This window comes from Erpetoichthys calabaricus, chromosome 11 (genome assembly GCF_900747795.2).
Source record: "Erpetoichthys calabaricus chromosome 11, fErpCal1.3, whole genome shotgun sequence".
NCBI classification, from domain to species: domain Eukaryota; kingdom Metazoa; phylum Chordata; class Cladistia; order Polypteriformes; family Polypteridae; genus Erpetoichthys; species Erpetoichthys calabaricus.
Genome location: NC_041404.2, coordinates 94,928,746 through 94,956,119, shown reverse-complemented (window position 1 = coordinate 94,956,119; position 27,374 = coordinate 94,928,746). Strand labels below are relative to the sequence as shown.

Genomic DNA, 27,374 nt, shown 5'->3' with positions numbered 1-27,374 from the left:
ACTTTTCACTCACAATGAATTCTGTTTTTGTAAAGGGCTGTATTTGCAAGTGTCACATTTTCTTAAAAGCTCTAATACCTTTAAAGGAACCCTGCACAAATCACAAGTAGTCCAGAACCACATGCAATAAATAAAGTAAAAAAATATCGATAACAAAGCACACTAAAAAAATAACACAGTGCAAAAGTATTACATATGTAGCACTCAGAATATGTAATCTACATCCAGCTATACTTGAATAAATAACAATTTAGAATATAATTTTTCTAATTAGAATGTTGGGCTAACTTGAAAATCCTAATTGATCTCTCTATTATCTTTTCCTTGATAACCTCTGGTTATGGCTGACAGAGATCAGAAGTATGGAATTCAAATGATATTAGATTAAATCAGACATGGTAATAAAATTCATTGCTTGATGCTGTAAGAGAGATGGTACAGAAGATGTACCTAGGGTGCCTGCATCAGACAGACATTCTTCCACCTCATCTCTTGTCAATTTAACAGGCTTCACCCTGGCAAATAGAACAGCTTAGGAAGGTGGACTCTGTCATGAATAGGGCTGGGTATCAGCACTGATGTCCTGATTGAGGCACTGTGAATCGGAATCCAATTAGACTATCAATTTTATCATGACTAAATTAGCATGCACGGATATATTTGAAGTGGCGACTTTTTTAGAAATTATTTAACTATGCACAAAGAAAATTAATATAATGCAACACATTTCAGTAACACTTTACTTGAAGGGTGTCTAAATAGTGAATAATAATAATACTTCATAACATATGCATAATCATGGAATGAATGACATTTAAGAAGAAATACTTGATTAGTAATGAACAGTTGCAGTAACATCTGTATTGGGAAGAAAGTATCATTGCTCTTAACACTAGAATCCCAGGAGCCTACTGAAAAAGGCGTAATGCCGGGCCACCTTAAATTCCTTTGCACCTCTTCATCAGCGTCTTTGTTTTGCAAATGTGTCAGTCAACACAAGCAGCAAGCTATCCCAAGCCCCCCATTGATGCAGCTGAAGTTTTCCCAGCTCAAGTCTGTTTATCTGCGTGTGAAGTGCCTGAAACTGTATCAGGTCAGGATGGGGAGCATGCACTGGTGCAGGGTAAATAATATATTGTTATTTGGAATACATACATTTCATGTGTGTTCCTTGTCTACAACGATCTGGGTAAATGTAGGATGACAGGAAATGCAAGGCAAGAAATGTTGAACACAAACTTTTTTCATGTTACAGTAATAATTGACAAAATGCTGACCTGAAGTGTATAATGTGTGAAGACTGAAGTCCAAATATCAAATGAACACTTTCACAAAAGGTATAACAAAACAAGTGCGCTTGAGTGCGTCTCAACCAAAGAAAAGGAAATCATTTAATGTACATATTGCTGTCAATGAGTAAAAAGACAAGCCCAAAAACCAAGCAACAGAAAACTAACATGTCTGCTTAGCTGGTGTAGAGGTTAAGAACTGCTCCCTTGTAATAAAGGGCTTGTGGGTTCAAGCCCCGGTTCTCCCTGTTTTGAGTAGTGAGCTGCTACTATTATTACTATCCCCTTTAATAAAATCCCTTTGTGCATCCAGGTGTCCGTGTGTGTGGGTCTTCTGGTGAAGTGCGCATGCGCGGGCACAGTGTGATGCGCGATATTACTGTCAGAGAAAGTTAAAGGTGTTTTACGGAAATACAAACCAGTATTACTGTGAGAGGAAATTAAAGGTACACAATACAGTGACACATATTACAGCCACATACAAGCCAGTATTACTGTCAGAGGAGATTAAAGGCATATTACCGACGTGCATGTCTGTATTACCTCCACAGAAAATTAAAGGTATATTACGGACGTACAAGCCAGCGGACGTACAAGACAGTATTAGTGTCACAGAAAATTAAAGACACACAATACACGGCGGCAGCCCATGAAGAACGGTCAGCTCAGCAAGTAAACATCAACAAAAGAAAGGCTGAAAGAAAGAAAAATACGACCAACAAAAAGAATGAGGTCAAAGTCCCTTGCCATTTAATATAGACTGTTCCTACTAATGTTTATGCACTACTGTAGCGCCCGTTATTGTAACGGGCTAAATGACTAGTTATATAATAAAAACACATTTGATTTGAGTCTCACACCTGGTGTACATTTTTGATAACTGTAAAATATATTGCTGAAGTGATATAAACAGACACACAAATGCTGGTGAATCATGGCTTCTTGGCATCATACAATTCCAGGCACCTCACACCCACATAAACTTGAGCTGGGAGAATTTCAGCTGCATCGGTGGGGTATGGGATAGCATGCTGCTTGCCTGCACTGCCGATTAAAATATTTGCAAAACAGACGCTGATGAGGAGGTGCGAAGGAATTTAAGTTGGTCCTGGCGTTACGACTTTTTTTGTAGACTTCAGGGATTCTAGTGTTAAGAGCAATGATATTTTGTTCCACATCTTTAAAACAAAAAAAAAAAATTCACCATAATTCAACTGTAGTAAGTATCTCACATCAGAGTAGCAATTTGCATATATACTATTGACTTCCACAGTTTCCTCATAAGTACAATGTGTCTAATATACACAGTATTTAAAGAAAATATTTTTTGAAATGCTATGTCATTTCAGAGTATTCATCTATCCATTCCAAACCCACTATTGCCCTGAGTTGGGTCACGGGGGTGTTGGAGCTTATCTCAGAAAGCACAGGGCACAAGGTGGGAACAATCCCTGAATAAGGGCGCTAGTTCATCACAAGATGAACAAAGACACACACACAGAACAGCCAATTTAGCATTGTAAATCCACATAACTTGCATGTATATGGACTGTGGGAGGAAACTCTTTCAGACATGGAAACTTACAGGCTCCTTACTGCAAGGCAGAAGCACTGCCACTGCACCAAAGTTCCACACTCTTCTGAGTATACTTACATAATCAACTTTCATTTTTAAATACTTTATTTACATAAATTTGCATATTTATTAAATAATTAAATATTTCAACAATCTGCAACATTCAGAACGCAGTACACTTGCAGAAAATTAAGTTTTATTACAATGTTGTCGCATTATCACCCTTCTATGACTAAACATCTGCTCCACAGAGTAACTTGAATGAAGGCACTTCCCGTATTCTTACTGCCACTTTGAACAATTAAGGAGAGTCAGACTGTTCTGACCATCACATATATCCATGTAGTGGTTCAGTTGAACTAAAGCATTACAGCATTTTTTTTTTTCCTTGCTTTTTATGGCACGGTGTAAACAGCTCCAATTCACTACTACCCTCACTTGGATCCTGCTCTTCATGATCATCTGTAGTAAACAAAAGTATACAGAAATACAGACGGTTGTTATAAATTATGTTAAATAAAACAATACACCTAACAAGGCAAAAATGTAATGATATATCAGCTGTAGGTTTTACTGTATCCCTTTGCAGTGTTTAACTTGTCTGTTTGTTTCTAGTTGTCAATATTATTTATCATCTCTCATGAAACAAATCAATGTTACTACAAAGCAAAGAAACAACACAAGGGCCAAGGGCTCCCCACACTGTCATGCAGCCAATGAATAAAAGAGTTAATTTCAATCTTAACCATGACACCACTTAGCTAACATGAAGCAATGATTTGGCCATTGTCACGGACACACATTTACAGGACACCTTCAAGGTAAAAGGTTCCACTCTGGGACTGATGGCAGCTCTGAGTGCCAAAATCTGGATGACCCATAACCATGCCCCAGGCTCTGAAAGGCCCCACCCCTTCCAGACAGAGTGTTAGAAGTTCTGCACCAGAATGGAACAGGGTCATCACTGCAATGAATACTTCATGCAGATATGCTTATAAGATTCAGTGACCAACATTTTGTTCAACAACTAGAAAAAGTTTACATTTCCTAACATTTGCAAGTTTATCATTCACGATGCAGCTGTATCAATTTGTGCAAGGAGCAGACTGTTTAGGCAGCAGTAGGTATTTTAAGCCTTTGATCGTTAGACGTGTTTTTTATTAGAGACAAAGTCAAAAGTTCTTGACCCATGTAGCTTGTCATTTTACCTTCATTAGTAGGTTTGTACTTGATGTCAATCATCAGCTTCTTTATAAAATGGCTTCATATAGTAGCCTAAGAGTGTTTTTAAAAATTGTCACATTTATTCCCTCCAAGTTTCATAAACTAATGGCCTCACATATCGATTGCACACTGTATTGTCTTTATCATACTTGATGAACTCCCAGATAGTGCCTTCCCATAAGTACAACCTATCAATTTTTTGTTGATTGTCAGTCTTAAAAACATGTTTTGTCTAGGCAGCTTATATCCATCATGCTCATTAGGTTACATACCAACACAAAGCACTGTCATTTCAGGAAAAAGGGTTAGCATGAGAAAAAAAACATCTTTATGAACAAAAATATTCAGTTACATATAATTCATATATTACAGAACATACTTGAAACTGAATTTATTAAACTGGCCCATTTATTTAAACTATTCAAACACACACAATTTGTTTATGTACGAACAGATATTATTTTGTCATTTTCAGGATATAGTATATGTATACAGTAATCCCTCGCTACTTCGCGGTTCACTTTTCGCGGATTCATGACTTCGCGGGTTTTTAAATACAAGTGATTGCCCGCCTATCGCGGAAGTTATGTTCCAGACCCATCAGCAACAGGAGAAAATCCGCGATATAGAAAGACCATATAAATAAACATTTTTATAGTTTAAGCCTTAAAATACCCATCCCACATGCTTTAAACACATGCAAACTTATAAAACACACTTTGTTAACACATATGATATGTGGATGTCGGGCTAAGGATATGAGTAACATCTCACTATTATAAAACATTTTAACTTCACGCAAGACAAGACAGTGAGACAGGAAAATTGGTGATGTACAGGCTTTTAAATTATTGACACGCAGAGCGACAAGCAGCACAAAGTCAGCACAAAGTCCACTTCTCCTTAGCGTTCATTCAGCTCCCCACCCCCTTGACAATGCGAAGTGGGAGGAGCGTACTGCGCTTCCGGGGAGGGGGGGTTTGAGCGAAGGTGCGTTCAGCTCTCACACACCCACACACACACTCCTCGCGCAGAGCGACAAGCAGGCATTTTGGCAGAAGCAGCACAAAGTCCATTTCTGCTCAACGTGAGTTCAGCTGCCCCCCTTCACAAAGCGAGTGCAGACACACTGACGTCTGATCGCTGCGTGCAGTGTTGGTCTGAGGTGTTTAAGAATGTAGAAAGTGTTTAAGAGCATAGGTGTTTATAAGAGCGTGGGAAAGGTTAACAAGAGAGTGAGAAAGGTTTATAAGAGTGTGGGAAGGGTTTATAAAGCCTTAAAATATGTATAAATAATAAAATAAATATAGGTCGCTACTTCGCGGATTTTCACCTATCGCGGGGGGCTCTGGAACTTAACCCCCACGATAGGTGAGGGATTACTGTAGATTGGATTGGCTACTTAAACTACATCCCTTTGGGATGCTCTGATCAATTGGCCGCCAATCTAAATCAGCCAAATTTTATTAAAAACAGGCTTAATCGGTGATCAGTAAATTGGCCGATAAAAAATGATACGTCTTGCTTTTTTTTTTTTTTGGGAAGCAAACTTTCTGCAGTGTCAACAAAGAGCAGGGAGTGGAGCCTTGTTTTATCAGTAAGTGAGAAGCAATTTGCTTTTATGTTAATGAAGGTGGAGTAATAAACTTGGAAAAAGGAATTGGAGAAGTTGTCATGTGCAATTAGACAAAACAGCAAGAAAAGCAACTTTAATGAATTCAGATAATTTTATTTTGTCCTTTAAATTAAAAAGGACACCATGCTTGTTTTAGGTGCAGCAGCTTTCATTTTTAATTGGAAAAAGAAAGATGAATTTGAAATTGCTGCTTAGTAAACAATAGGCTTTTTTTTTTGGAAGATTTGTACCATGTTTATAATTTATTGCTGCATGTTACACAGCATAAGTAATCCATATTTAAAAACATACCTCAAGAATTACGAATGTCTAGCTGATACACAAAAGAAACAAAAACACACCTGTATAAATGTAGTAAATGTATATCTTAACAGCAAACACATGAAGTGCAATTAATGATTTAAAACGATTAAAACCTATAAGTGCATGTACATTTACATTTAAGCAGTGTTTAACTGCAAATATTAATTGATTGTATGGAAATATAAATATTTTTTTTTTTATGAAAAATCGTGAAAACTACTTTTTTTAATTAAACTTTATTTCAGAAAAGTACATTACAGGAAAATTCAAACAATATGACAGCATGCTTATGAGAAGCATTTTATATTCTTTGATAATGATAATTCTTTACACTAATATAGCACTTTTCTAACTACTTAATGTGCACTCTACGCAGAGAGGACCCGGGACTTGAACCCATGATCTACTTACTGCAAGGCAGTAGAGCTGCCACTGCCGCTCTACCATAGTATTATGGGTAAATATTTTTGTATATATTTTATTAAAGTACTGTACATATTGTAAGGAAATTGCATCTATTTTAGTATTTTTATGGTCACTGAAGAATAAGCCTACAAAATTTTATTTTGTTAATAAAAAAAAAGAACAGTTGACACCTGTGGACTTTAGTTTAAATGATAAAAATACCAAAGTTAACACTTTAACACTAGAATTACCAGAGCCTACGAAAAAACTCGTAAATCCGTCCCACCTTAAATCGCGTCTTAAATCCGTTTGCACCTCTCCGCCAGAGTCCTTTGTCATCTAAATGTGCTGATAAAGCTACTAGCAGCCAGCAATTCCATCCCCCCACCGACTTAGAATGAACTTCTCTCCTAGCTCAAGCTTTGCCTTGATTTGATTACCTGGGATTGAAGTGGAGTTTTACAGTGGAAATAATTCTAGCGTTATTTGGAATACACGCATTTCATGTGTGTTCCATTTCTATAGTTGGCTGTGCAAACACATTTTTAAAACAGAAACGTTTTTCATATTCTAATAGTAAATGACAAAATGTAGGCATAAACTATATAACGTATGAAGCCTGAAGTCCATATATCAAAGAAACACTTTCACAAAAGGTACAAATAAAAGAACACGTGCGCCTTCATTCAAAAAAAAAAAAAAAAAAAAAGCCACGTTAGCATGCCACATTGACACTCTTATTACAACCGCCGCAGTGGCGTAATGGTATCAGCGCCTGACTGGGAATCAGAGGGTGGCGAGTTCGATTCCGCACGGCTCCACTTCGAGAAATTAACTGCTCTTATTCTTACAATTTTAGAATAACAATATAAATTTGATTTCAGTCTGTAACAGGCGGTGTAACTTATGATACTGGTAAAGGTTAGCTTTTTTTTTTTTTTTTTTTTAATTCACTTTTCATTCTCGCAGTCACATTCAGAATCAATCCATACAACCCCATCTGACACAGCTGGTTTCACATAAATAAAAGTGCACTTTTATTCAAGACTATAACCGAAGAATAAAGAAAGCAAGTTACAGTTGGTGGTTGATACGACAGCTTGCGTGGTGCAATGTTAAGAACTGCTGATTTCCGATCCGTGCTATATAAAATCATCACATTCAAATATTAACAGTTCCCACACACCCAAGGTCCGCCATTCCTACATTTACAACATGTGTACTTGTTGCAGTGTACACACCTCTCTGTGCTATGGTTCCTATTACAGTGAATGAGCACCTGGCACTGTACTTTCTTCCCTGGGGGAAGCTGAGGTCTTAGAACGGAAGTTTGTTGACGCTGTATCATCTTTTCTTTTTCCATCGCCTTTTCCTGTAAGAAGCGACGACGAAGTTCCTCTGCAAGGTGAGCCATGAACACTCTTCTTTCCTCAGCGGACCCCGTGCATGCCTTATACAGTACGTGTGCGTTCATCGCTGCTAGGTCAAGGATGTTGTACAACACAGCAACCGGCCACCTGCGTGTTCCTGTGCGCACTGAACAAGCACGCGCCTTCTGGTCCACGATGTCAACGCCACGCTGGGGAAAAAAGAAAGACAAATATATGTGACATTTTGAAGAAATCATTTTATCACCAGAAGAGCACCAGAATACTTCGTCACACTAATATTTTTTTCATTAGCATACCTTCATGTGGTTGTAGTCTGTGACCGTGTTTGTTTTTTTTTTTTTTTATCTTGCCCAATCTCCACATCATGGTGCATTGTGCTGAGAATGCAGACAGACTTCATCTTTTTGGGCACATACACTGTCAGCATGGCACTGGGAGATCTAAACACCAGCGTGGAGAATTGTTCGTGTACTGAACTGACTTTAGCTGCAGGTGGAAGTTCCCGTCGCACTTTATTCATGGTGCCAAGCAGAGTTGTATTGCGGTGCAGCAGTCTATTAGCCAGCGAAAGTGACGTGAAGAAGTTGTCTGTTGTTACGGTTCTGCCTTTTTGGATTGCGGCAGATTTGGAGACAAAGTACATGTGCAATGCCACTCCTTATTTAGGAAAAGATCCCAGTCGTCCCACGGGAGAAAGACTTTCCGAGTCTGTGGTCATAAAGCTTATGGAGCCATTTCTGGACAAAGGCAGAACCATAACAACAGAACTTCTTCACGTCACTTTCGCTGGCTAATAGACTGCTGCACCGCAATACAGCTCTGCTTGGCACCATGAATAAAGTGAGACGGGAACTTCCACCTGCAGCTAAAGTCAGTTCAGTACACGAACAATTCTCCACGCTGGTGTTTAGATCTCCCAGTGCCATGCTGACAGTGTATGTGCCCAAAAAGATGAAGTCTGTCTGCATTCTCAGCACAATGCACCATGATGTGGAGATTGGGCAAGATAAAAAAAAAAAAAAACAAACACGGTCACAGACTACAACCACATGAAGGTATGCTAATGAAAAAAATATTAGTGTGACGAAGTATTCTGGTGCTCTTCTGGTGATAAAATGATTTCTTCAAAATGTCACATATATTTGTCTTTCTTTTTTCCCCAGCGTGGCGTTGACATCGTGGACCAGAAGGCGCGTGCTTGTTCAGTGCGCACAGGAACACGCAGGTGGCCGGTTGCTGTGTTGTACAACATCCTTGACCTAGCAGCGATGAACGCACACGTACTGTATAAGGCATGCACGGGGTCCGCTGAGGAAAGAAGAGTGTTCATGGCTCACCTTGCAGAGGAACTTCGTCGTCGCTTCTTACAGGAAAAGGCGATGGAAAAAGAAAAGATGATACAGCGTCAACAAACTTCCGTTCTAAGACCTCAGCTTCCCCCAGGGAAGAAAGTACAGTGCCAGGTGCTCATTCACTGTAATAGGAACCATAGCACAGAGAGGTGTGTACACTGCAACAAGTACACATGTTGTAAATGTAGGAATGGCGGACCTTGGGTGTGTGGGAACTGTTAATATTTGAATGTGATGATTTTATATAGCACGGATCGGAAATCAGCAGTTCTTAACATTGCACCACGCAAGCTGTCGTATCAACCACCAACTGTAACTTGCTTTCTTTATTCTTCGGTTATAGTCTTGAATAAAAGTGCACTTTTATTTATGTGAAACCAGCTGTGTCAGATGGGGTTGTATGGATTGATTCTGAATGTGACTGCGAGAATGAAAAGTGAATTAAAAAAAAAAAAAAAAAAAAAAGCTAACCTTTACCAGTATCATAAGTTACACCTCCTGTTACAGACTGAAATCAAATTTATATTGTTATTCTAAAATTGTAAGAATAAGAGCAGTTAATTTCTCGAAGTGGAGCCGTGCGGAATCGAACTCGCCACCCTCTGATTCCCAGTCAGGCGCTGATACCATTACGCCACTGCGGCGGTTGTAATAAGAGTGTCAATGTGGCATGCTAACGCGGCTTTTTTTTTTTTTTTTTTTTTTGAATGAAGGCGCACGTGTTCTTTTATTTGTACCTTTTGTGAAAGTGTTTCTTTGATATATGGACTTCAGGCTTCATACGTTATATAGTTTATGCCTACATTTTGTCATTTACTATTAGAATATGAAAAACGTTTCTGTTTTAAAAATGTGTTTGCACAGCCAACTATAGAAATGGAACACACATGAAATGCGTGTATTCCAAATAACGCTAGAATTATTTCCACTGTAAAACTCCACTTCAATCCCAGGTAATCAAATCAAGGCAAGGCTTGAGCTAGGAGAGAAGTTCATTCTAAGTCGGTGGGGGGATGGAATAGCTGGCTGCTAGTAGCTTTATCAGCACATTTAGATGACAAAGGACTCTGGCGGAGAGGTGCAAACGGATTTAAGACGCGATTTAAGGTGGGACGGATTTACGAGTTTTTTCGTAGGCTCTGGTAATTCTAGTGTTAATACAGGACATAACACTTCTATGCATGTGGTTATACAGGAGCTTAGTGCAAAAAGTGGGGCAAAGTTTAAAGGGACAAAAAGGAAGAAACACAAATTGGAATCGATATTGGAATCGGTCAATCAATTAACATGAAACTGGTGATTAGTATTGGCTTTAAAAAACCTGATTGGAGCATTCCTAACATATCTTTTTATTGGTGTACTATGCACAAAAAAATGACAAAAATCATCAAAGCTAATTTACAATTACTACAAATTACTAGCGTCATGCAGCCACACACAATTTTCAAACAAGTCATCAAAGCTAATTTACAATTACTACAAATTACTAGCGTCATGCAGCCACACACAATTTTCAAACAAGAATACATGTCTGGAGGCAACTCTATAAAAAAAAAAAAAGTTTGTAGTGAAAGCAGCAAAATGTGCAGCAGCAAAGGCAATGCCCAAAGGGCTTCTTCCTGCAACACCCATCCCCAGTATCTCCAGTCTGTACACTTTCAAAGGACAGGGTTTCAGGAAGAGAACATTAGAACAATCTAGACAAGAATAGGCCATAGCTCACCATTCCTATCCACTTAATTCTTCTTAAAAAAACATCAAGTCTAATATTAAATGTCCCTAAAGTCCTACTGTCAACCACACTACTTTGTAGCTTATTCCAAGTGTCTATGGTTCTCTTTGTAAAGAAAAACCTAATGCTTATGTGAGATTTACCCATAAGTTTCCAACTGTGTCCTCATGGTCTTAATGAAGTAATTTTGAAGTAACAATCTCAATCAACTGCACCAATTCCCTTCATAATTTTAAACACTTCAATCAGGTCTCCTCCTAATCTTCTTTTGCTTAACCCTAAAAGGCTCAGTTCTTTTAATCTTTCCTCATGATTCATCCCCTGAATAAAAGAAACCTAATGAAACATTTGACACCGAGATAAAAATAAAAAGCTAAAATTGTTGTAATAAATTCAGGAGCTCAGTAGTGCAAGGTAACTGAAGCTTAATGATTAATTTCTACATTGTAATGACTGCTGTGACAAAACAGACACAAAGATACACAAACATACTGTACACCTCAAACACGCGTAGCCAAGCAGCTGCTGTGAATTGTTTCTGCCTGCTGCAATATCTTTCTGTCATTTTAAATACTGCATAACTATTATGCATAACAACAGCTGATAGAGTATAAACAAGCACTGGGGTTAATGCGTTAAAACTCTGCTGCTATATTCTGGCATTGAATGTTTGCATTTCCAATTAGACAGTAATATTAAAGAGTTAATACAGTCAGCTATTTAGATAAATAGTCAGATAGGATATATTGTACAATCTCATTTATGTTTCTATTGATATCGTTAGGACAGATTTGTTGCGTCAGGTTTTTTGAGTACTGAAATCTGGTCCTGCGGCTCTTTGGTGACAGCTCTCGTAATGATAATCCTTTTGAAGTATTGTAATATACAGTGAATCCAGAAAGTATTCACAGCGCATAATTTTTTCCACCTTTTGTTATGTTACAGCCTTATTCCAAAATAGCTTAAAGTCATTTTTTTCCTCAGAATTCTGCACACAACATCCCATAATGACAACGTGAAAAAAGTTTACTTGAGGATTTTGTAAATTTATTAAAAATAAAAAAACTGAGAAAGCACATGTACATAAGTATTCACAGCCTTTGCTCAATACTTTGTCAATGCACCTTTGGCAGCAATTACAGCCTCAAGTCTTGTTGAATATGATGCCACAAGCTTGGCACACCTATCCTTGGCCAATTTCGCCCATTTCTCTTTGGAGCACCTCTCAAGCTCCATCAGGTTGGATGGGAAGTGTCGGTGCACAGCCATTTTAAGATATCCCTAGAGATGTTCAATCGGATTCAAGGCTGGGCCACTCAAGGACATTCACAGAGTTGTCCTGAAGCCACTCCTTTGATATCTTGGCTGCGTGCTTAGGGTCGTTGTCCGGCTGAAAGATGAACCGGTCACCCCGTCTGAGGTCAAGAGCGCTCTGGAGCAGGTTTTCATCCAGGATGTCTCTGTACATTTCTGCAGTCATCTTTCCCTTTATCCTGACTAGTCTCCCAGTTCCTGCCGCTGAAAAACATCCCCACAGCATGATGCTGCTGCCACCACCATGCTTCACTGTAGGGATGGTGCCAGGCTTCCTCCAAACTTGACGCCTGGAATTCACACCAAAGAGTTCAATCTTTGTCTCATCAGGCCAGAGAATTTTCTTTCTCATGGTCTGAGAGTACTTCAGGTACGGGCTACCATGCGGGCTCCATGTGCCTTTTACTAAGGACTGGCCACTCTACCATACAGGCCTGATTGGTGGATTGCTGCAGAGATGGTTGTCTTTCTGGAAGGTTCTCCTCTCTCCACAGAGGACCTCTGACAGAGTGACCATCGGGTTCTTGGTCACCTCCCTGACTAAGGCCCTTCTCCCCCGATCGCTCAGTTTAGATGGCCGGCCAGCTCTAGGAAGAGTCCTGGTGGTTTCAAACTTCTTCCACTTATGGATGATGGAGGCCACTGTGCTCATTGGGACCTTCAAAGCAGCAGAAATTTTTTCTGTAACCTTCCCCAGATATGTGCCTCAAGACAATCCTGTCTCAGAGGTCTACAGACAATTCCTTTGACTTCATGCTTGGTTTGTGCTCTGACATGAACTGTCAACTGTGGGACCTTCTATAGACAGGTGTGTGCCTTTCCAAATCATGTCCAGTCAACTGAATTTACCACAGGTGGACTCCAATTAAGCTGCAGAAACATCTCAAGGTTGATCAGGGGAAACAGGATGCACCTGAGCTCAATTTCGAGCTTCATGGCAAAGGCTGTGAATACTTATGTACATGTGCTTTCTCAATTTTTTTTATTTTTAATAAATTTGCAAAAACCTCAAGTAAACTTTTTTCACGTTGTCATTATGGGGTGTTGTGTGTAGAATTCTGAGGAAAAAAATGAATTTAATCCATTTTGGAATAAGGCTGTAACATAACAAAATGTGGAAAAAGTGATGCGCTGTGAACACTTTCCGGATGCACTGTATCATTTACTTTTAAACATCTATATATGTAATACAGATCTTTTTAGGAGACTTTTTGGCTGAAGACTATAAAGCGTAATCAGGAGCTCTCTGTCAAACCAGGTTAAACACCCCTACCTTGACTGCTACCTTCATAAGGTGTTGGATTGGTTTAGAAATGTGACACTCTGTGCGCAGTCTAATTGTCTCCATCCAGGTTTCAGCAAATTTCACTCATGGTTGCTTCCAGATATTAATATACATACACCTGGGTCCTGCAAAACTAACATATTACAAGTCAGTTTTTTCATCAGAATTTAGACTTGCAAAACTACTGGGGAGTGCAAGGATTTCTGCTCAATGGAACAATAAGAGGATTTTATTGTTTGGGAGATTTCAACATATGATTTTACCAATTGAATTGCATGTAATAAATGTACTCAAAGATTTTCTGCTCAGTTAATTAAAGGTAAATATCTGTAAAAATCAATGCTAAAAATAAAAGTTCAGACACATGAAAAAGTGAATAACCTGGGCTGTTCAGGAATTTTTCATTTGCACAAACTCTTTAAAGCTGCTTCTGTAATGTAGAATCTTTTCAGAGTTTATAAGGAAAATGTTATGGTTTGCAGTGGGACCAAAGTTTTATTTTATTCAGAATATTCTGGGAACTGGCACTTTCCAATCAGACTCAAAATCTTTTTCCCCAAAAAACAGCATTAATAACACAGAAGCCCACTGACAAGATAAATATGTTATTTACATTTGTACATGTTGTAAATTTAAAGAATGAAATCGGTATTTTTTAAAGACCAAATTATTTCTTCACAATTATAGTAAATATTACATTGCCACATAAAATGTTCGAAAGTGAAGCTTTTGTTTTTTTTTTTTATTTAATAAGTTTAAAAAGTACTTTGTCACTTCCTGCAGCTGACAATGGGTTTAAAGGGTACACATGTCCATACATGATAGAAAAATCCATCAAACTTACCAAACACGTCCATTTTCAAGTCAAAAATATTACAGAATGCACCCTAGTTTTGACATTACAAACATACTGCTAAACAGCATATCCATATTTAAAGAAGGGAAAAACAAAATGCAAAGCATTTTTGTAATTTTTACCCATTTTAAAAGGGTTAATCTTAGGGTTAGGCTGTGTACTTTATTTCATCCTCCTCCATGGCGACCTTTCGGTCCAAGTGACATGGACTTACCTTAGAAAGGATTCAGCAAGCACATTCATTGACATTATTGAATGTAAAGGGCGAAAAGTCAGCATCGTTCAGGAAAAAAATAATCATATGATTTGAGCACACATTTGTCTTATTATAAGCCATGGCAGAACATAACCAGTGAAGCAAGAGAACTGCAGAAGCAAAAGCAGGTTATTAAGCATAATACAGAGTGAGCCAAAATGAAGTACCACATTTCTCAAGGTCATTGCGCGAGGTTGAGGCAGCCAGGTAGGTTGGGGTGGGTGTCCTTTTATAGGCAATCCCTTTTCAGTTGGCAACATGCCTTGGTCCGGTGTGCACCACGCTTTCACTGTTGAAACATTCTTCAAAAACAACAAATCCATCATCACTACGCAACACGCCTTCTGAAAGCACTTGAACATTCCTCCTAACGGTGATGTCCCAAATCAGAAAATTCTTCAATGGGTGGCTAAATTTAGACAGACTGGTACAACATTGAACAGAAAACCTCCAAGCTTGGACTGTACGAACACCTGAAAACATCCAAGCTGTAACGGCATCAATTTTGCAGTCTCCTAGATGTTCACCATTGAAAGGATTTTTCATGAGGACCTTAATTTCCATCCACACAAAATGATGGTAGTGTAGGAACTCACTGAGAGAGACTGGGAGAGCCAGAGAGAGTTGTGTGCGAACATTCTGCAAACCATTCATCGAGATGTCATCGTCATGTGCAGTGACGAGGCATATTTCCATTTGAATGGCTGCATAAATAAGCAAGACTTTTGCTACTGGGCTGAAACCAACCCTCGTGAACTTCATCAGAGACCCCTGCACAGTGAGCATGTTACAGTTTGTTGCAGCGTTGCAGGATTTGGCATCAAAGTCCCTTACTTTTTTGAGGAGAGGAAAGCAATGGTCACAGTCACTTCAGAACGTTACGCTGAAATGCTAGAGAACTTTATGCAGCCCCAACTGGAAGAAGTGGATGAGGTAGATGCTTGGTTTCAACAGGATGAAGCAACAGCTCATACGGCACAGAAATCCATGAAAGTTTTACGGGAGATGTTTCAGTAAGCTGATCTCTCTGATCTTGCTCCATGCGATTTCTTCTTGTGGGGCTCTCTCAATTCGAAGGTATACACACATCGATCTCAAAACCTTGAAGCCCTCAAGGATGCTATTCGCCACGAAATCACCATTATTCCACTTGAAATGGACCAAACAAGTCGTGCGAGCGTTCAAAAATCGTCTTGGAGTCTCACTAATGACGGCCACCACCCTGAAGACATCACTTTTAAAATACAGTGAAAAAAATCTATTTTGTATACTGTTTCTTGTGTCATAATGAAATTTATTTTATCTTTAAGCGTTTCTGCAGAAAAAAAAGTTTGAAATGTGGTATTTCTTTTTGGCTCACCCTTTATAAGTTGGCAAAGTTGCAGTGGGGACCAGGGAGGTTATCATAACACCACTCTTTATGGCGACCACTCTTTATGTGAGCAGAAAAGTGAACAATCATGTGATAAAACAATCATTTCTAGTTTCCTTTTGTTATCACAAGGCTGCCTAATAAACACAAAAAGCATTTCTTAAATTGAAATTCAATGTGACAATTCTGGTAAGTTTCATGGCTTTTTCTATTACCTATAGACCCATGTACCCTTCAGCCCATTGAAACAGACAAGGTATTTATAAAATGTATAAAAAAGCTGCACTTTATAGCTTTACTGCATGTGGCAAATTAATATATACACCATTACTGTTGAGAAATAACTGACTTCAAAAATAAATATATTAAAAATGGATGATCCATAATCAATACAAAGTAACTGGTCATTAACAATGAAACAAACATATTGGTGCGAGATGGTATCCCTTAGTTCACCTTAAATCTATAGTAGTCAGAACATAAACTGTTGTCACAATCAGCCTTTACAAAACATAATTATTTGCCATACAGTTCATGGTAAACAGTTCAAAAATACAGACTATAAAGTTTGGAGTCTGTGAATCAGAATTATACATTCTGCAAATATATTGAAAGCAGAAACAGTGTTAAGAAAAACAAGATTCTAAATCTGCTTCTGGACAACAGCTCCTGTTCTGTAGTGGTTAGGCGGTCAATTGAGTCAGCTTCCTGTTCCAAAGGAAACCTAATTAGGTCATCTACATTACATCCTGGTCATCAACCAAAGAAGAAAGTGGTGAATCCAGTAATGCTCATGTGAAACAGAGCTAAACATATAAAATCAGTAGCACCTGAAAAAGTCCCTTCCATTTTCACCCCAAGGTGTTGATAATGAAAGATACCATCACTAAACGGTTAGATACAAGTAAGCTACACATACTCTATCTTTGTACTAGAGATCAGGCATATTTAACTAGCGAGGAAACATGCTGAATAGCCTTCGTCAATACTTCAGTATTACAAAGTACTAAGTCAGACATAAGATGAATATTAGCTTTTGTAGATCTCAGCTCCTGGGTCGCCATTGTATCATCAGGTTTATTTTCAAATGGAATGTCCTGCAGTACGTTCAGGTTGACTTCTAAATTGTCTGAGGCACACAAGCTGCTGCAATACCATGTATTCTCTTCATCATAATTCTTAAATGTGTAATGTGATGTTCTATGAACAATTAGTCAGGAAAGTAGTACACAAGTAGAGCACTAACACATTTAAAGGCTTTGTATTAATGCAAACAGGCAACACTGTGGTTTATTTACACAAAAATGCAATGTCTTTGTAACATTCCAATTTTTTGCAAGAATGACTAGCATTTCAACATGCTTTACCACATGGTGTGCTTTTGTTGCACTGCAAACAAGCCCTGACATACTGAATACTAAAAGCACACTGAGGAATAGCACCACTGTTTATGCAACTGATCACTGACATTATATAGTAAATGTGATGAAATATTATTTTAAAAATGCTCGTAATAAAATAAAAGTAACATACTATGGCAGCACACTTCGCTGGAAGGGGTTAAAATTAAGGGGGCGACGGAGCTCCTGGTGCCCAACTTGCCTCTGAAAGAACAGCATAGAAATGAACTGTTCCAGAGGTAAAAATAATGACTCGCACATCTGAACTTTTAGAAAAAAGAAAGTCACATCCCTACTTCAAGTGCAACTGTTTACTGGTTTATACTTCTTAATGTTTCAGTAATTTAGAAATAAGACACCTCTTGAAATTATTTGCATTGACTCACGTGCGAGTCCTTCAAGTGTTTGGCTAAACTGGTTGTGTTAGTCCCTTTAGCTGGTATTCTGCATTAGAAAATCTTGCATACAGGCTTGTGTTTATTGTATCTTATGGTTTTCGGTCTCTATTTGCCATAAAGCAAGAGGTGGAGTGGTGGCTCTGAGGCTAAGGATCTGCGCTGGTATCCTGAAGGTTGCTGGTTCGAATCCCCATCACTGCCAAAAGAGATCCTACTCTGCTGGGCCCTTGAGCAAGACCCTTAACCTGTAATTGCTCCAGGGGCGCTGTACAATGGCTGACCCTGCGCTCTGACCCCAAGGGGTATGCGAAAACTAACAAATTTCTAATACGAGAAATCGTATAAGACGAAATAAAGAACAAACAAAAAAAAAAAAAAAAAAAAAAAAAAGCCAAAGCATTTCCAGACATCACTCCAGTAGCCCTCTTTGACAATTAAGCATGCAGGTAAAGGCACCAATGTTGCTAAATATTGTGTGTGGGTGGAAACAGGGCTGCAGTTCCAGCCATGCTCACTGTTAGCCCACAAAGCTCAAATGTCAATACCCAGTGCAAACCATTTGCATTTGTAATGTATCCTGCACAGTCGATACCATGAGGGGGCACTGAGGTGTTTTTAAAAAAAAAAAAGTTAAAAATTGGAACCCAATAATATTTCGATACTTTTGAAACCACTACCTAGCTATACCTTTCTTTTACATCTCCAATGCATCTCTAATGGTGTTTTTAATTAATTGTGTCAGTGAGAATAGATGTGGATGGATGAGAATTACTTCTCTCTGAATAAAAAGGAAAACAGAAATTATTGGGGATTGTTGGGGGATGATGCAGACCACAACAATATTATGTAACTTTTTGACTCAGCTGGACTAAGCATTAATTTTACTGAATCAGAATGCAACTTCGACACGAGCATGTAAATATGGAGGATAAAGAGAAATTAAAGCATTGATTTCTATTAGAATTGCCTACTGCACTGTGTTATTCACAGGCTGGTCAAATTGTTCTTCATGCAGGTTTTAGTTCATTCAAAATGCTTCAGCAATAATCATTACGGGAATTAGAATGTAGAAATATATAATTGTAGTTGTTAAGCCTTTACACTGGCTTACAGTTAAGCTCAGAGCATATTTCAAAGTCCTTCTTACATATAAAGCCTTAAATGGCCAAGGCACTTCTTATTTATCAGAACTTATCAAGATTTATAAACCTAAGCGTGCAGGAAGATTTTAGGATGCTGGCCTAATAAAGATTCCAAGAATTAACAAAATAACTGGGCAGTTAAGATTTTAGTCAGCCAGCTTATATAAGATATGCCTCTTTGATTTCAGCTGTTAAATTCAGGCTGAAGACTTTGCTGAAGAGTTTGGATAATAGTTTACTAGAACAGGAGTTGTTGCACCATCCCTCCTTTGTAAATTTTCCAAAAGTTGGGAGAATTTCCTGATCCTGGACTTAGTTCTTTTGTTGCACATATACACACCAAACAGGAAACATTTGGCTACTAGCAAACTGATTTATCAAAAATACAAAAACAGAAAAAGATTTTCATTTTGACCCAGTGTGTTTGAACATTCAATTTTAATATCCATTTAGTTTTCTTTACCTATTCAGCTTAGTGTTACTTTTACTTGATTAACCAAAAGTTTTCAAAGTCATTACTATTTTTCATTAATGAGTATCTTAGTGTATAGTATCTGAATATCATAGTCTATTTGATTTAAATGGCTGTGAACAACTTACTTCTAGTTGCAGTAATATCAGAATTATAGCACATAAATCATAAATACGGAAAAATACAAATTTAAGGCTCCAAATAAGCACACCAAAATGCATAACTGTTCACCCTACACATAATGCATTCATAATCTAATGGACCATTACTTTTTTTAAATTTACATGCTACTGCTAGATGATGTCATTAGAAAAAATAATAATATGTACTTCGCTAATATACACAGCACTACACTAAATATTTCCTTCAGACCAAATGGTGCCACGGCATATTGTCACATTTCACCTACTGTATTTAGGTTTAAAATTAGATTTACTGAAATGATATGTGACTTTATATTTACATATAGCTTTTGCTTATATTACAAAATATACAGGAATGGGCATGTGTCTATTTTGCCTAGGTGCACACAATTGTGGTCTCCCAGAAGTTTACTTTCTACAAAGCAAAATGCAGCTAGAGTTTTCTTCCCTGCTTCTCTACTGGATATATTTGGCACCTAAATTACAGCATCAATGGACTTTCACTGTCATGATTTTATAGTAATCAGATTACAATTTACTTTTCACTCAAATATGTAAATGATGAAAAATTTAATTATGCCTGTCCCCATTACTGCTGGTAATTTGGAAGTGCTCAGAGTCTGTACCCTGTGAAGAGTAATTCACAAATAATGAAAATTATTATCCTTACGGTAGATAAAAGTTGTTCATAAAAAGAAAGGTTGAAAACAACAGATGCTCGCCTAGATATGAATACAACAAACGGGTCTAATGACATGTACAGCACATCTTAACAAGTGGCCAGAATCTTATGGTATCCAAGGCTATCCTTGAAGTAAGGGGTTTAAGGTGAAATTATTCCCTGTACTGTCTATACCATCATTTCATCTATTTTAGAGTTTCCTGCTAAGTTAAATGCAATCTGACACTCAAGAACAAAAACAGATTTATATAGACAGAAGTTTAAATACAACTTCGAAAATAGGATAAAGAGAAAGTGCATAAGCTGCCTAAATTTTCAACGTAACGAATAATCGAGAAAAATTAAACCCAAAACTCTTCTTACACCTGAAAGACATTGTCTGTTTCATAACCAGATACATTTTTTTTCTTCAAAAGTATATGACTATACATTTTTTTCTGAATGCACTCTACTCTGTATAGGGTGAAAAATTTTTTGTCTCTCAAACTGAGAACTTCATTTTATTAATGGTAATTACAAATTATAAAGAGCATCATTCATCCTTAGGTTACTGCTATATCTACTGTTTGCCATTATATTTAAAGAAAGTCCTTTTTAGAGTTAAATGTATTAATACTTTTGCATCTCGAGACAAAAATCAATCCAGCTGCTAAATCCAATCTGATACATATTTGTGCACAAAAACAAATTGTTAAAGTAGGAAATCAGAAACCCAATTAAGGACAAGAAATTTAACATGTGGGTGAAGTGAAAGTCTGTTAAATGAAGCTGGCCACCGACACTTGTGAATGGCAAAATTAAAGCTGTATTTTTATTAAACTAGAGCAGAAAACTCACATGATCTTTCAGAAGAGCTTTGTAGTGGGCAGGTCGACTCTGGAAGTACTGCCGGGCCCAGTCACCCATAGTTAAAGCCTTAAATGTAGCTTCAAAATCTCCTGTTCTCTTAAAACGCTGTAGAACACCCCGCAGGTATTGATGTCTTCGAATAACAGGCTGAGGGCTAATTAGTGGGCACACAAAAAAAAAAAAAAAAAAAAAAAAAAGAGATAAAAATGTAAATAAAATTAAGTACTACAAAACAGACACAATAAATTAACTCAAAAAACGTATTTTTAAAAAAAAATGCAGAAAACTGGTGCTTTGAATGATAACAGTCTGACCTTATATTCATCTTGTGGGTGCTGAATCCCAGGTATGGGTCCAGGACAAGGCTGGTGGCCAAGTCATCTATTTCACACAGCTCCCGAGCTGTCATTTTGTGGTTTTCCATTGCAGCAAGCGTCTAAACATGCTAGTAAGTATCACATGGAAAAAATAAAGATGATGCCTCATTATTCATCATTAAATAATTACATTGATAGTGAGCAAAAAAAAAAAAAAAAAAAAAAAAAGCTGCTCTCAAAACAAAGATTTTATATATATAAAAAAAAATCAATTTCTGCTACAACAATTTACAAACCAATATACAAATATCAAATATTTGCTCTTTACTATTATCATTGACCACACATTTTTGTCATTTATAACTCTTCAAAAGTTTTTCAAATACAATTGATCCTATTTATATATAAACTTTTGATTATATTTTTGCACTTTTTTTTCCTCCATTGTTTGATTCCCTGCTTCTTTTCTTTCTTATTCTATATTAAATCTAACTCAAGTACAGTATTTTTCATGCTTTGTATGGGGTGCCAACTTTAAAGGCCACAGGTGTGAATGTATATGTAAAGTAGTACTTGAGGTTGATATCCATAAGGGCCAATACCCTTAGGAGGAGTGCAGAGCAGTAGCTTCGAGTGTCATAATACGATTTTTGTGGCTTCCCTCTTAGAAATCCAAGCACCACGATTTAAGAACAGCACTGAGCATTGAACTATTTAAGCACTGCAACTGAAGAGGGGAGATGTGAAGTAACCTATGGAGTTTCCAGTGCAGTGTCCAGGCGATTGAGGTATATGGGGCGAAATGAATAACCACAATGAAAAGAAGTACGCTTGAAAACAATGCATCTAAAGGCGTTTTAACACTTTGTTTGGTGCCTTTTTTCAAACTCTGGTGCAATTTCCCCAAACATCTGGTTCATTTAAGTAAATATGAACACACCGTTCTCATTCATGTGTGGAACGAAACAACTGGTCCGAGACCTTTTGCAAAGGGTGGTCTCAGTACATTTCCAAGCTAACCATGGAGCAGTTCACGTGAGGTATGAATGTGATCCAACACCAGACCAATCTAACTACAGGAAATATGGTGGATCTGAGGTGAAACTATGTGTGCCGCGGTTGTCACACTAAGCGTTTGCTGTTTTAGCATATTGAGTTGAGGGTTAACAGAACTTTAAAAACAATAAAAACGTAAAAATAATACATAAGTACAAATGATACACAAATCATAAACATAAACTTGCACAACTGCCTGTCAATAACAGCAAGCCTAACACCTGATCAGGTACCTGGTTCATACCCCTTGATCATACAGCAACTGAAAAACGGGAAAAAAAATTCACTTATGATCAGGTCAATCAAAACACAGAGGCCGATGATCAAGCTCCCTAACCTTATACCATGAAAATGATGCGTGTAGGTTGGTCGTCCTCTTAATGCAATCACTTGTCAGGCATGATATGGACACACTAACTTTGGCATAATTGTTGTAAATGTTAATCAAAAATTCGAAAATGAACATTAACAACAAATGGTCATAGGAGTTAAGACAGTAGATGTGATTTGAGATAGCCTAAATTAAGGTTATGTTCATATGGTGGCTACTGGGGAGTAAATACACAACATCATACAGTTAAACGAAACTCACCTGACACATCTGCTGTCATAAAACTGAAACACAAAACTTGCCATCTTTTCTACACTTGCCAATTTTAAATGTGCCCTTTTCATACCATGCATAGTCGCACATATTTTCAAGTATTTTTCCTGTAATTCCATAATAGGAGGTTTTCTCAGAGATGTGCTTAGTAAATAAACCAAATAATTAAGGGAAATGTGACAGTACACAAACACAATCATTACCAACCCCCTCAAAGATATTTTTTCACAGGAAAAAAAAAGTTTCTGCTCAATAAAACAAGCAAAGAACATGCCCACAACTTGTTCATGGTGTGTATTGATAAATTTATTTTGCTTGAAAGTTTGAGTTCTGAAAAGTAACTGCACTAACTGGAACTATATACAATGTCCCCTTATTCGGAACAAAGAGAAAGGACTATGAATGTGAAAAAAAAAAAACCCTTATAGTGCTGGTAATCACAAGTAAACAATTGAGAAGTACCAGCCCATTTCAAGCACTGATGCAAAGAACTTAAAGAACAGGGAAATAAGATACCCTATTTAAAGTTAGCAGATGCACAGGTAAATATAAATGATTTCGGAAGTTAGGGTTGGAGTTCCCTTTTCAAAGTCTGTAGATGTGACTGCATATTACAATGGAGTAGCTTGTGGGTGAACCAATTAAGTTTAAACTGAATTATGTCATTGTTTTAAGGGTGTTTCTTACATGTATATAAAAATCAATGAACATTCCCCTTTGGGCTTTCACATACATTCATATAATGGTGTAATACTAATCAACGCTATATCATACATGATAAACATAAGTATCAGGGATTACCACTATTTTTATGTATATAATTGAGATAAAGACAAGGGGCTCGGAGTAATAGGTCAGGGGTTTAAGTTTCTGAAGCCCCTTACCCAACACCCAATGCCACTGCATTGCTTCTGGCTGGTATTGGATTGAAGGATTCTGTCTTCCTCCCTTTTTGCTTCTACCGAAACAACACCTATTCACATTTCTGACACCAACACTCGAGGGTTAGCAAATTTACTAACCATTGGCCTTTGCATCTTCCTTGAGCTTCTCTGAACTTTATTTCATTTCATACCTGACTTGTAGACAGCAAGTATGATCAGGTGTCTTTTTACTTATCCAGGAGACCACCCCATCCTCTTCAGTCATATGTCCAGCCTACTGGCTAGTACTGATGCTTCGGACAGCCTAAATCATCTTCTCTATCCTTCATATCTATAACTCACACTCTAATTTGAGGGCCGAGCATGCAAGTTAGCATAATCCATCTACAACGTCATGCATATCCATCATCAAGGACAGACACAGACCTATACTTTGACAGCCTCTTAGGTTTCATGTGCAAATATGCATAAGCAGACGTCACTGCATGAAGTATCTTGTTCTGGACATTCCGCTATACTGCACAATGTGACTTTTTATTATTATTTTTATTTTTTTTTTTTAAATCATACTCGGCACACAGTGCTTGTCCATCTGCAATGTTTCTGTGGTAAGAGTGGTGTTCCACAGGGGTCAGTGCCACGGCCGCTGCTATTTTTAAATATATATAAATAATTTGGATAGGAATATAATTAACAAGCTGGTTAAGTTTGCAGATGATACCAAAATAGGTGGATTGGCAGATTATCAGGAATCCGTTGAATCATTACAGAGGTATTTAGACAGCATACAGGCTTGGGCAGACTTGTGGCAGATGAAATTTAATGTCAATAAATGTAAAGTATTACATGTAGGAAGTAAACATGTTAGGTCTGAATACATGATGGGAGGTCTGAAAATCTAAAGTACATCTTAGGACATGGGTGTCAAACTCTGGCCCTGGAGGGCCACAGGTTTTCATTCTAGCCATCTTCTTCATTAGTGACAAGTTTTTGCTGTTAATTAACTTCTTTTGCCTTAGTTTTAATTAACTTGATTCTGGCCCCTTGTTTGTCTCTTCTTCCTTAATTAGCAGCCAAACAATAATAAGACACAAAATGAGCCGCCACATGACCAGCTCACCTGTGCCCATCACACAATATCTGAAAATAAAGAAAGGTGATGGCCTTGGTAAGGGTGATCTCTCAGGTCACCAAAACATCTTGACGGTGTTCTTAGAAAAAAAAACAGAAAATCAACAGTTTTGGAAATGTCTGCGGTGGCAGAATGAGAGCAGTAACAAGTCATAGAATTAAATAACAGGTTTAATTAACAGCAAGGATCAGCTTCTCATTAAGAAAGTGACTGGAGTGAAATTGGTTGGAGTTTGAACTCCCAGTTTAGCTGGTTATTTGTTGGCTCGTTTCACATCTCATTTCTGTTTGGCTGCCATTTAATGAAGGAATAAATTCAGGGGACTTAATCCTTAAAAACAAGGCTATTAAAATGAAGGTAAAATAAGTTAATTAGCAGTAAAAACTGGTCACTGATTAGGAAAAAGGTTAGAATGAAAACCTGCAGCCACTGCGGGCCTGCAAGCCCGGAGTTCGACACCCCTGCCTTAGGAGAAGAATTTAGGAGTCGTAGAGAACTCTACACTAACAATTTCCAGACAGTGTTCACAAACCAATAAGAAGGCTAACAGAATGTTGGATTATATAGCACCATGTGTAGAGTACAAGTCCAAGGTGGTTATGCTCAAACTTTATAATGCACTGGTGAGGCACTGTCTAGAGTACTGTGTACAGTTTTGGTCTCCAGACTATAGCAGCGCTAGAAAAAGTCCAGAGAAGAGTGACTAGGCTGATTCCAGGGCTATAGGGGACAAATTATGAAGAAAGATTAAAAGAGCTGAGCATTTTCAGTTTAAGCAAAAGAAGATTAAGAGGAGGCAAGATTAAAGTATTTAAAATAATGAAGGGAATTAGTGTAGTGGATTGAGACTATTACGAGTTAATCAGGAACAGCTGGAAACTTAAGGGTAAAATTTGCACAAACATTAGGAAGTTTTTCTTTACACAGAAAACCATAGACACATGGAATAAGCTACCAAGTAGTTTGGTAGGCAGTAGGACTTTTAAGAATTTCAAAACTAAATTTTTTTTTTTTTTTTTTTTTTTTTTAAGAATTAAGTGGACACGCAGGCTTTGTTGGGCTGAAAGGCCTGTTCTCGTCTAGATTGATCTAATGTATGACTTGGGCACCTCTGCGAGTGGCAGCCTTTCAAGCAGCTCCGTGTATGACTATCTTTTTTCTGTATCTATATTACTAAACGACAGTTTAATTTATGCACAGCGGATGCACCGAAGCGCATGCGCACTGCGCCATGGCGCCCCAGAGTCAAACGCAGCGGCTTCCCAGAGTCAGTAGGTGGCGCCCAAACAACACAACCTGTAAACTAAACTTGCTCTAATCCACTGTGCCAGTGGTCTGTGTCAGCAGAGGCAAAGGAGTCACAGCTCCAAATGGAAAGAGCTCAACGATTTGTAATACAAAACCGAGCCCGTAGTTCCCAGAGTCAGTGCGTGGCGCCCAAACACCACAACCTGTAAACTACACCTGCTCTAATCCACTGTGCCAGCAGTCAGTGTGTGTAAGTTGGAATATGGAGTACGACTTCTACCTAACGACACAGCCACAGAACAACAAAGACGAGACCGCATGGATATAAACAATACACGGAGGCTCCTACGATGTGCTTCAGACACACCAGAAGCAAAGACATCACGGCTCCACAATGAAAGAGCTCAACTAACGGAAATACAAAACGAGCCCGTATGGTTAAACACAATGAACGAACGCGCCCACAACGCGCTTCTGACACAGCAGAGGCAAAAGAGTCACGGCTCCAAATGGAAGGAGCTCAACGATTAGTAATACAAACACGAGCCCGTATGGCTACGACCTGTAAACGAGCCCGTATGGATAAAAACAATGAACGAAGGCGCCCACACAAAGAAACTGCTTTAGTACAAATATGATTATTTAATTAAATGAAAACTTTACCATGGCTACAACCTGTGAACTAAACCTGAGGTAAAGCGTGCACGCCAGGTTGTACAGCCGCCCGAACGCGACCGCCCACACCACTGCATATACCACGTTCGTTTAGTAATCTAGCCCTCCATGCCCGGATCCACCGCCATGGTCACTTCAGCACGCAAATCCGCCGCCGTCAGCAAACGACTTCTCGCTGATGACACAGCCATATAAAAACAAAAAAGAGACTGCATGAATAAAAACAATAAACGAGGGCGCCTACAATGCGCTTCTGAAACACCAGAACCAGGTGAGTCACAGCTCCAAAAAGAAACCGCTTTAGTTCAAATATGTTTATTTAATTAAATGAACTTTCCCAGGACTCACCCACCCTCCATGATATTTCATCCCTCCAAGTAT

General features: G+C 38.1%; 1 protein-coding gene across 1 annotated transcript in view; it reads right to left on the bottom strand.

Moving 5' to 3' along the window:
• Positions 1–27,374, bottom strand: part of kmt5c (lysine methyltransferase 5C) — a 200,265-nt gene that overhangs the window by 160,807 nt on the left and 12,084 nt on the right. Inside the window, exons 3-4 of the mRNA XM_051933690.1 lie at positions 21,392–21,522; positions 21,066–21,231 (exon numbers count right to left, since the gene is read on the bottom strand). Coding sequence (XP_051789650.1) covers positions 21,066–21,231; positions 21,392–21,501 — 276 coding nt within the window. The 5' untranslated portion in view covers positions 21,502–21,522. The remainder of the gene's footprint in view (positions 1–21,065; positions 21,232–21,391; positions 21,523–27,374) is intronic.